Source organism: Dromiciops gliroides, chromosome 6, assembly GCF_019393635.1.
Source record: "Dromiciops gliroides isolate mDroGli1 chromosome 6, mDroGli1.pri, whole genome shotgun sequence".
Lineage (NCBI taxonomy): Eukaryota > Metazoa > Chordata > Mammalia > Microbiotheria > Microbiotheriidae > Dromiciops > Dromiciops gliroides.
The window spans coordinates 124,268,514-124,280,893 of NC_057866.1; the positions used below are offsets into that span (position 1 = coordinate 124,268,514).

Below are 12,380 nucleotides of genomic sequence, written 5' to 3' on the forward strand. Positions count from 1 at the left end.
TTTGATTTCCAATTCTTAGCCACCATAAAAAGCTGCTATAAATATTTTTGTACAAATATTCCACTAACTTTTCAAAATTTAAAGCTTCCCAGAATTACAAAGAGAAAAGATATTTCTTCTAGTTATTTAGGCTGACTCAGAAGGAAAATGTTTCCATTTGGAAAAAAGCACCAACAAAAATGGTAGGAGGAATTGACCAGAGTTCCTTGGAGGAAGATCAGAACACGAAGTGAACCAAGAGTTATGAATTACTCAAATGACTCATTTATCACTTAGAGTAAGTGAATCAAGATTTAGAAACGTTTTTTACCCCCCAGCAAATTGGAAAGCTGATGTTTTAACACCCTCCCTACCACCACCAAGTAAACACATTTATATTAAGTCGGTCACCATGCCTCGCTTACTTAATAGCTAGCTCCTGGATACTTTGCAAGAAAATTATCTATTATATATATTCTAATATCAAACCCATTATCATTTCAGTTCTCAAAATAGATACATATAGATACTTCCCATCCCAGATACCTGCAAGCAAAGTTTGGTAAGTTGAGAATCTGGCCGACAGAAAGCTCTGAGATAGTAGAATGAGTGAGACAGTCAGAACACCTGGGTTCCAATCCAGACTTTGCAACCTGCTACCTGTGTGAGCTTGTCAAGTCACAAAACCTCTCTGGGCCTCAATTTCCTCTTTAAGATGAAGAAGTTGGACTCATTCAATTCACAATGATCTACTAGTCTCCATGTCATTCTTCCTCCTTTTTCAAAGAGTTAAGTACTTGTATAAGGGTTTCTCTCCAAGTCAACCCCTGCCCTTATGCTCATTGTCCTCTCAAACACCATGGCCTTTCCATTCATCATCATCTGCATCTCCCACAGCCTATCTTCACTCCATCTCAGTCAGGATAATTATACCTTTGACCTTATCACCCTTAAGTGTTCTGCCTCTGTGATCAAGAACTCTGAAACTCCCCCTTTCTTCTCATCCCTCCTTTCCATCTATCTTTCCCTCTACCTCATTCCTCTTAAAACTGTTGTCCTCTTCATGACTTCTAGTAACAACTCCATATCTTTTTTTTTTTTAGTGAGACAATTGGGGTTCAGTGACTTGCCCAGGGTCACACAGCTAGTAAGTGTTAAGTGTCTGAGGCCGGATTTGAACTCACGTACTCCTGACTCCAGGGCTGGTGCTCTATCCACTGCACCACCTAGCTGCCCCTCAACTCCATATCTTAAAAGCACCCTATATCACCACCATTCTCATCTCTCTGAAGGAATAGATTTCTTTGCCAAGCTCAACCCCACTTACTCCCATACCCCCTTTTTTTCCTTGAAATACCTGCCCCTTTTGATCATTCTCTCTTTTTCTCTAGTGTTCAATCTCTCTTGATCCACTACTTATTTACCTGTTCCCCTACAATCTCTCCATTCTTCTTTTTTTTTTTTTAAAAGTGAGGCAATTGGGGTTAAGTGACTTGCCCAGGGTCACACAGCTAGTAAATGTTAAGTGTCTGAGGCCGGATTTGAACTCAGGTACTTCTGAATCCAGGGCCGGTACTCTATCCACTGCGAAATCTCTCCATTCTTAATTGTACTCAATCCTGCTATCCTGTCAAACTCTGTTCCTACATCTCTTCTTTCTTCCAAAGTCAAACTCCTAGAATGTGCAGTCTATAGTCTCTATTTTCCCTCCCAATGACAAATCAACTCCTTTCCTTCCAATTTGCAACCCCACACAACAGAAACTGTTTATCTGTTAAGTGCTAAATCTGACAGCCCTTTAAAAATTTTTCATTCTACTTATCCTCACTGTAGCTTCTGACACTGTCGACCAGGTCCTCCTAGATATTCTTTCCTTTCATGGATTCTATAACACTTTTCTTCTTTGTTTCTACCCCTCCCTCACAAAGGATGACTTAACCTTTTCATTTTCCTTTGCCCCCTGACCACGGGTGTCCCCAAGACTCTGTCTCTTTCTAGAAGTTTCATTGGTATCTCAAACCCGTCTTCTTCAAATAGAACTTGAATTTCTCCCAAAGCCAATAAATTTCCCCAAACCCCTTTATTTACATTAAAAGAACCACCATCCTTCCAGTTACCCAGGCTTACCACCATGGAATGCATCATCCTTGACTCTTCTCTTTCCTTCACACTCATCTCCAATTACTTGGCAGAGACTTGTTGATTCTACTTCCACAAAATCTCTTGTATCTATTCTCTTCTCTTTGATCACACAGCTATTACCCTGGCTTATGCCTTCACCAGCTCTCACCTGAGCAATGACAATACCTTTGTAATTGGTTATTCCATCCCTAAACCATCCACCACACAACTGCCAAACTGATATCACTAAAGCACAAGTCACACTATGTCTTCCCCTACTCAAGAAACTTCGGTGGTTCCCCATTGTTCCTAGGATAAAATACAAACTTTTTTTTTGTGGGTCAGTGGGAGTTAAGTGACTTGCCCAGGGTCACACAGCTAGTAAGTGTCAAGTGTCTGAGGCCGGATTTGAACTCAGGTACTCCTGAATCCAGGGCCAGTGCTTTATCCATTGTGCCACCTAGCTGCCCCCCAAATACAAACATTTTTGTCAGACATTTTAAGCCCTTGACAATCTGACTCCAACCTATTTTTCTACACTTATTTCAGATTCCTTCCTCTATGCTCAGAGAAATCTGATCTCCAGTCAATCTGACATTCTTGTGGTTCCTTCACATGACATCCCATCTCCTCCCACTTTGCCTTTGACAGGTTGTCCCCTATACCTGGAATTCACTTCCTCCCCACCTCTGCCTCACACAATCCCTAGCTTCCTTCAAGGTTCAATGCAGATGTCACCTCACATGGGATAAAAAGGTCATAAGACTATAAACAACGAGTTCTTCTTTAGAAGTAAAAGATGGAGTAAGCCAAATTTCCAAAGCACTGTTTAATGCATTTCTAGACTTTTCATATAAATTTCTATGTTTTCATAATTACATTTAAATAAACTTAACAATTACATGTAAATAAAAATTTTTAACATTTTGATACACTTTTCTAATCCTATTGTAATCAATTTGGAGACCTTGGCAGTGAATATATTTCAGGTTTCTTTTTAGGTCAAAGAAAGGTATTTACAAGAGATGGTCATAACTTCAACATTCTGCCTGGGTCACCAAAGTTTAGTTCACACACATGTCTACAAGAAACAGTCTTTCTAAAGTGGATAGTTAATACCATACATGAAGCACAGTGGCCATTTAGAATGCCTGAGCCAGAACTTGGATAAGCTCTAAAAAGAACCAATATTTAGGTACCAAAACTGATTCTAAGGCTGCTGTTGAAAAAACCCAATGGGCTGTTGCTTACTTTTGTCCATAGTGAGCTTTCAGAACAAAACACAAAAACCAAGTGTCTGGCTGCTGTAAATGTAGCTCTGCCCAAGGTGAGAAAGTATGGATTAGACCAATATTTTCAAAATTAATTTCTGTTATACACTTTGAGCCTTAAGGTGTATTGCCAAAAATTCATAAATGTTGATCTGGGGGAGCAGAAAACCTCAGGAACAGAGAGGGGAAAGGGCTGAAGAAAATTTAAGTATGATAAAGGTAATGAAATATTTTCATACCAGAACTTCCCACACCTAATATGTATTTTTGATATATGTGTGATTTCTTATTTAACATTGTAGCAGGGAAAATATTGTTAACATTTTTTTCTCTTAGAGCCCTTAAATTATATACCAGATTGATGTTCATAATGTGATCTGGTCCCCTGTTGTTATTTGATAATTCTACTCTACCCTTATTCACTCCTTATCTTATTCTCCATAGCAACTATTTTGAAATTTTCCTTGTCTCCTTTCCATACCACAATAACTCTACCCGCCTTCATCATTTATGCCAAATGATTTTGCCTCCCACTTTACTGAGAAAGCCAAATCTACCAGATGATCTGTCTCTACTCTTTACAATTTCTCAGCATTAGGGTCCTTTCTATCTTTTGTCTTTCTGGATGCAGAAGAGGTATTCTTACTTCTCAGTAAGTGCTGCCTCTACCAGTTGTTTGTCCTTCATTCTTAAAGATCATGAAATCAGGTGATGTCATGACTTGCAGTGAATTGGATTTAAGTGAGGGAGGGCTGTGCAAAGTCACCAGCCCAGTAGCCTCAGTCCCATTCCTTCCCACTTCTTTTCTTTTTCTTTTTTTTTTTAGTGAGGCAATTGGGGTTAAGTGACTTGCCCAGGGTCACACAGCCAGTAAGTATTAAGTATCTGAGGCCGGATTTGAACTCAGGTCCTCCTGACTCCAGGGCCGGTGCTCTATCCCCTTCCCACTTCTATTACTCTAGTAGTCATTGTCTCTCCCTCTTTTGCATCTTCAGTATCTCAACCTTGAACTGACAAGGCTCACATTATTCCCAATCCTAAAAAAAGCCTTCCCTGGATCTCTTCCTCCCATTCAGCTGCCATCTCATCTGTCTTCTCCCCCTTGAATTTCTTGAAAAAATTGTCTATAGTAGATGTATTCCTCAGCATTTACTCTCTAGTCAATCCTTTGCTTCCCTAACATTCTACTCAAACTATTCTCAGGTCACCAATGACTAAATTCAGCAGTATTTTCTCTAGATATCATAATCTTTGTCCTCTTTAGCCTTTGATACTATTGAGAAGTCCCTTCTGCTAGATCCTTTCTTCTCTCTTGCTTTCAGAGACACCAAATGGTCCTGAATCTCCATCTACCTCTCTAACTATTCCTTCTACAACCATCTACTTCCTGATCTCTTGATAGATACATTTCCTAAGGATCTATCCATGACCTTCTCTCTCTACAATCTTTCCTTTAACAAACTCAATCTCAAAAAAACTATAGAACTAATCAATAAAACTAAGAGCTGGTTTTATGAAAAAACCAATAAAATAGATAAAATACTGGTTAATTTGATTAAAAAAAAGAAAGAAGAAAACCAAATTACCAGTATCAAAAATGAAAAGGGTGATGTTACCACCAATGAAGTGGAAATTAAAGCAATAATTAGGAAATATTTTGCCCAACTGTATGCCAATAAATTTGACAATCTAAATGAAATGGATGAATATTTACAAAAATACAAACTGCCCAGGTTAACTGAAGAGGAAATAAAATCCTTAAATAAACCCATATTAGAAAAAGAAATTGAACAAGCTATTAATGAACTCCCTAAGAAAAAATCCCCAGGGCCAGATGGGTTTACGGGTGAATTTTACCAAACATTTAAAGAACAATTAATTCCAATATTATACAAATTATTTGGAAAAATAGGTGAAGAAGGAGTTCTACCAAATTCGTTTTATGACACAAATATGGTGGTGATACCAAAACCAGGCAAAGCAAAAACAGAGAAAGAAAATTATAGACCAATCTCCCTAATGAATATTGATGCTAAAATCTTAAATAAGATATTAGCAAGGAGATTACAGCAAGTGATCACCAGGATAATACACTATGACCAGGTGGGATTTATACCAGGAATGCAGGGCTGGTTCAACATTAGGAAAACTATTAACATAATCAACCACATCAATAAGAAAACCAACCAAAATCATATGATTATCTCAATAGATGCAGAGAAAGCCTTTGACAAAGTACAGCACCCATTCCTAATAAAAACACTAGAGAGTTTAGGAATAGGGGGAGCTTTCCTTAGAATAATAAACAGTATCTACCTAAAGCCATCAGCAAGTATTATATGCAATGGAGATAAATTAGAGGCCTTCCCAATAAGATCAGGGGTGAAACAGGGATGTCCATTATCACCCCTATTATTTAATATTGTCCTAGAAATGTTAGCTTTAGCAATCAGAGAAGAGAAAGGAATTAAAGGAATTAGAATAGGCAAAGAGGAAACAAAACTATCACTCTTTGCAGATGATATGATGGTATACTTAAGGAATCCTCGAGAATCAAGTCAAAAATTACTTGAAACAATTAACAACTTTAGCAAAGTAGCAGGATATAAAATAAATCCACATAAAAAAAACAAACTCAATCTCTTCCATGTCTACAACTCCTACTATTATGTAAATTACTCCCAAAGCTATATCTTCAGCCCTGATCTCTCTTCTGAGCTCTGAACCCATATCTCTGATTGTCTATAGGACTTCTCTCCCTGAAAGTACAAACAATACTTCAAACTCAACAAACAAGTGAAAAATTGGCCTTATTTTTTTCTTCTTAACCCTACTGTTCTTTCTGATTTTACTGTCTCTGTAGCACAAGCTTTCATCTAATCTCCTATAATTAAAAAAAACTTTGGAATTATTAAAATTTAATTAGTTTCCCAATCCTGTTGCTTTTGTCTTCTTTTACTACCACTACCACAGTAGACATCTTCATTGTTATTTGTATGGATCTCCAAACAGGTTTTCCTGACTCCACTTTCTCCCTTGGAAACAATACAGCATTTTGTTTTGTAATCACTGCCTAGTAGTTAGGAAATAGCTTGCATTATGGGTTTCTGGTTTTATTGTTTGCAAACAGTGTGGCTTAGTTATTATTTTTATTTATTAATTAGGGATCAATGTAGATTATGCAAGGAAAACAGTGAAGACTGTCATTATTATTTTTATTGGTGATTACTTAGGGATTATGCAAGGAAACAGTGAAGATTGTACAATACATTACTGCAGCCTATAAAAACTTAGGATCTGCCAATCACCTACCAAGACATGACCTACTGGCTAGAATTATACATCAGAAGCTCATTATCTTTTGTGGACTGACAAATACAGACCTGAAGAACTAATTTAAAAAAAAAAATCTGTCCTAGAACCAAATCTAAATTACAAATTGAAAATGTCCATAATCCACCAGAAACATTGATTCATTAAAAATTAAAAATAATGGTTTGAATAGAAATCACCCTCTCAAATATTCCTAATCTCCAAATCACATTTAACAAAAAACTTTCAAAACATCCATGAGGGGGCACTAGATGGCGCAGTGGATAGAGCACTGGCCCTGAAGTCAGGAGTACCTGAGTTCAAATCCGACCTCAGACACTTAACTAGTTGTGTGACCCTGGGCAAGTCACTTAACCCCAATTGCCTCACTAAAAAATTAAAAATTTTTTTAAAAAACCCATCCATGGGGAATCAGAGGACATATCATCCCCCTTGCCCTATCTGCTCTTGGGACTGTACTGAAGCTCCATTCAGTGAGCCTCAAAGGATAAACACATCCTAATCCATTTTTTTCAGCTAAAAAAAGTATTGCATTTTGCTCTATTTATGGTGGCACAGAACTGGAAACAAAGGATGCCCATCAACTGGGAAATGCTGAACAAGTTGTGATATATGAATGTGATGGAATACTCTTGTGCTGTTGGAAATAATAAAAGGGATAGTTTCAGAAAAGCCTGGGAACATTTGTGTCAACTAATGAAAAATGAAGTGAGCAGAACCAGGAGAACAATCTACACAGTAATAGCAATATTGTAAAGTTAACTTTGAAAGACCTGGTAACTGATCAACACAATGACTGACCACAATTCCAAAAGTTTCATGATGAAACATGCTATCCACCTCCAGAGAGGGAACCGATTAATTCACAATACAGATTGAACCATGGCTTGTTTTTTTCTCATTATTCCTTTTTCTTGCTTTTTTCTTAGAGGAATGTGGAGGGAACATGGCTAATGCAAAATTTTGTTTTGCAAGACTAAACAAATTTGTAATAGGTTTTGTTTTTCTTGCCTTCTCATTGTGTGGGGAAGAGAGTAGAAGGAGAGAGAATTTGGAACTCAAAATAATAGAATAAAAACCTCTGTACTTAAGAAAAACTTTTTTAAAAAGACTATTTTGCCTACCTATGCAACAACACATAGAACATTGACGACAAAGGAAGAATACTAAGATAATGACATATCCCAGGACCATTTGTTTCCATCTGAACCCCATTTAAAAAGATAACAATTATAATAGCTTACATGAATAGCACTTTAAGGTCTGTGAACAGCTTAACATATAATTATCTCATTTGATTGTCAGAGTCAAGAGAGAACTTGTAGCAAATTCCACCTCTGAGGCTTACTATGTGACTTAACAAATCACTCAATTTTTCTGAATCTCAGTTTCCTGACCTGTAAAATGGGGATAATAATGCCTGTAGTAACTGCAATTCCTTAGCTTCTATGACCTCTGCCTGTATTCTGCAGGCAGGCAAGCAACAAACATTTATTGAGTGCTTACAATAAGCCAGGGGCTGTGCAGGGAAACAGTCATATCTTGGACTCCCCTCTTCAACCCCCTCTCCTCAGCTCAACTGAGTTTACCCCAAGGGAAAAAATTCCTACCTATGGCTCTGGTTTCATTGAGCTGTACTATTATGTTACCAGAGGAGATTCTAACGAGGAAATGGGACTTGGGGGGTGGGGGTGGGGGTGAGGGTTAGTTGAGTCATTAGGAAATGACCGTGATATAAAATAGTCATAGACCAAAGTACAAGCTGTACCTACTGATTCACCCAAATTCATCCCCTTAAGAAACAAAGAACAAACACCACGAATGTCATTATGGTCATCTTCAGCCAGATTGAGACTTTCCAAAACCCAAATCCAGTCAAACTTCTTGCTTTATTCTCGTCTTTATTCATTTATTTTTAAAATCAACCTAAAAGATTTTTTACCAGGGAACACTGCAACTGATTGTCTGGTGAGAAAGCAGGTTTGTCTACAGTATATGAGGCTGAGACTTGGTTTCATTTTCATCACTCACTTTCCTCTTTTCCTAGCTTAGATAAAAGATATAAGATGTTTTTTACGTATTTAATTTAAGGCCAGTAGTGCCTTTCCTAAGGACGATGACCAGAGGTGATTTTAAAATGTCAAGGCAGCAAAATAGTCTCCACTTCTGCAGCATAAACAGTCAGGACAGTTCAAGTCCTCGGACTCACCTTGTGAGTATTCCTCCTCTCGCCGCGCAAGGGCGGGCTGCCATTGGCGTTCCAGCCTCCCTCCTGCAAGATGTCAGCACCTTGCTGTCGAGTCTGCCGGGACACAACGAAGTGAACTCGTCTTTCGCTGGCCTGTGTGATGAGACACAAATGTAAATCCCGCTTACATAAATCCCACACCAGAGGATGGATTATAGGATTACAGAATGTTAGCATTGGAAGGGACTTTGGAGATGGTTCTGGCCCTGCTCCTTGATTTCACAGAAGAAGAAACAGAGACTCATAAAGTTGACATGAGTTTTGCCCAAGGTCACACAACTGCTTAGTAGCGATATCAGAACTGAAAACCTGTTTTCAACTGCCTTCTATAGAATGGCTAATTCCCATAGGACCGATGTTTGGGAATCTCTCTATCCTAAAAAAACTGTTGGTGTTGCCAGTATCAATAAATGCATTATTTTTAACCTTTCTTTAATAAATAGTACTTTAATAGTCACATTTTCACTCACTGCCTTAGACAACAATGTTTCAGAATATCCTGCTGGATGTTACATGCCATATTATCTTTCAGGGGAAAAAATTCTTTAAAAAGACAATGAAAGGGGCAGCTAGGTAGCACAGCAGATAGAGCACGGGCGCTGGAGTCAGGAGTACCTGAGTTCAAATCCGGCCTCAGACACTTAACACTTACTAGCTGTGTGACCCTGGGCAAGTCACTTAACCCCAATTGCCTCACTAAAAAAAAAAAAGACAATGAAAAAAGAATGTGGGGGAGATGACAGTGAGAAAGAGGGGAGATGAGAGGGAGAAAGAGAAAAGATGGGGGCAGCTAGGTGGCGCAGTGGATAAAGCACTGGCCCTGGATTCAGGAGTACCTGAGTTCAAATCCAGCCCCAGACACTTAACACTTACTAGCTGTGTGACCCTGGGCAAGTCACTTAACCCTCATTGCCCGAAAAAAAAAAGAAAAAAAAAAGAGAAAAGATGAGGAAGAGAATCTAGTGCTATCCCTAAAGGGATTTAAATTTCTAGCAGGGAAGTGAAAAGACACACACCTGGAAAATTCGAACAAGTTCTCCAAGATGGTTATAATAATAACAACAATAATAAGTGACACATGTCGCACTTGAAGATCTATAAGACACAGTATATAAATTAACTAATCTGAGCCTCATATTAATGCTGTGGGAAAGGGTACTTCATGTATTATTCTCATTATGCATATAAGGAAACAGAAGTTAATGGAGATTTTAACTGGCTCATGTCACACAGCTCATAACTATTATGAGTTGAATTTGAACTCAGGGCTTCCTGACTCCGATTGCAGAACTCTATCTGCTATGACAGAGAAGCCTGTAAACAATCTAAAGGTACACAGTGAAAACTTTGAAGAAAATATTTCTGAGAGGCTGTAAAATGTTAGGATTAGAGCCCACCAAAATAAACCAAACCAACCTTTCATTTTTCATAAAATGCTGATCTTATAGTTTGCAAACTACAAATAATAGCTAACATTTGCATGGTGCTTTCACATTTGCAGAGTGCTTTACAAATTCAATTTCATTTGATCTTCACAACAACACTGGAAGGTAGATGCTATTATTATCCCCATTTTTAATGGTGAGGAAATGAGGCAAGCAAAGGTTAAATGACTTGCCAATGGCCATCCAGCTAGTATCTAAGGCAAGATTTTAACTCCTGATTCCAGGTATAGTATCCTATCTACCATGCAACCTACATTATCTCATTAGATTCTCACAACAACTCTTAGATATAGGTTACACAAGTAGGATTATACCCATTTTATAGATAAGGAAAGAGATTAAACTGACTGAGCTCACTGAGCTAATTAGTGACAGATCTCAGACTAAAATCTGTGTCTTGAATTTTTCTAATGCAGTATATTTGGTTTACTAAAGGTAGAGAAAAAAAGCCGGAATGGACTTGGTTGCAGCATGAAGGATATAGAGTAGAAATAAAGAATATCCAAAATATAAAAATTCTTAACACCTGAAAGTTATAGAATGCTTCCTTCTTAAAAACATGTCATGAGTAGCCTTAAGACTATCCAAAGAAAAGGCTAGTTTTTTCAATTTAAACAGTCATTATTCCATTGAGTGAACTTCTAATTTCTTCTAGCCTAATCCAACTTTTTTGGTAGTATATTGCACCTTATTTATAACACACACACACACACACACACACACACACACACACACAGAGCAGTAGCAGCAGCAGCATCTTTCTGTTGCTTTTGGATCACCAACTATTCTGATTTTCAGAAATCATGGTGTTCCTGGGTTCACAACCACATAACATCAACTGAGGAATACTGATTTCTAAAGGCTGGGTTTTTTAAATTTCAAGGACAGAGAATGGACTGTGATTTCACTCGTCTGGGGGAACCCCAGATTCAACTTGGCACTTTTCCCACAACTTCCAGTTACCTAGTTCTTTGAGAAGTTAAGTGACTTGCCCAGGATAGCATGGACAGGACATGTCAGAGATAGACTTGAATCCAGATCTTCCTGACTTGTAATATATAAATGATACAGGGAAACCAATCCCTAGATGAAGGCTAATTAGAATAACTTGTACTACTTTACTGAAAAAGCTGGTATGGTAAATAGCAGCATAGAGCAGGGGGTCAAACTCAAATACAAAAGGATTCCCATAGGCTGCATAATGATGAAGGACATCTCAAATCAACATGATCTATGTTGCATTGAATTTTTGTTTACTTTGTTAAACATTTCCCAATTACATTTTTATCTGGTTTCAGGCAGAACTTGGGAGTAGCCCACAAAGCCATGAATTTGACACCTCCTGTAGAGCATTTTAATAGCCAGGACTGAAGAAAGTCACATGAACCCAAACATTAAATAATCAGATGAAAGAGAAAGTCAGAGACAAAGAAAAAAAACACAGACTGAGACAGATGAATTGAGCCATCTAATAAGTATAAAAGAAGATGAAAAGGAGGCATTAAACCATGAAATTGCTCTGGGCTGATTGAATCATGGAATCTTTTTGAAAGTTTTCCCCTTTCTAATTTCTAGTTTGAAATCATTTTAATACTTAGAATAATTTAACAGTGGTAAAGTATCTGGATCTTCCCCATCTAAACACTTATCCAATGATATATCTTTCATGTAAATAATAGAGGGTTTTATTTTGAGTCACACTTCTGCAGCACATTGTAGCAGATTAAAAAAAAAAAAGATAAATTGTGGGGCAGCTAGGTGGCGCAGTAGATAAAACACAGGCCTTGGATTCAGGAGGACCTGAGTTCAAATCCAGCCTCAGACACTTGACACTTACTGGCTGCGTGACCCTGGGCAAGTTGCTAAACTCTCATTGCCCTGCCAAAAAAAGGGGGGAAAAAAGGAGATAAATTGAAATAGTGACCTCAGTGACAAAGAAAATGATCTTCATTCTCAAATACATGAATAAAAATTTCAAAACAA

The 12,380-nt window shown here is 37.8% G+C and overlaps 1 protein-coding gene across 2 annotated transcripts in view; it reads right to left on the minus strand.

Moving 5' to 3' along the window:
• The window catches only part of LNX1 (ligand of numb-protein X 1), a 115,307-nt gene that overhangs the window by 18,003 nt on the left and 84,924 nt on the right, over positions 1-12,380 (minus strand). Inside the window, exon 6 of one of the 2 annotated variants that reach the window (XM_043970101.1) lies at positions 8,914-9,006. In XM_043970101.1, coding sequence (XP_043826036.1) covers positions 8,914-9,006 — 93 coding nt within the window. Of the gene's footprint in view, positions 1-8,913; positions 9,046-12,380 lie in introns of both variants that reach the window. The other variant, XM_043970100.1, reaches the window with a different exon arrangement.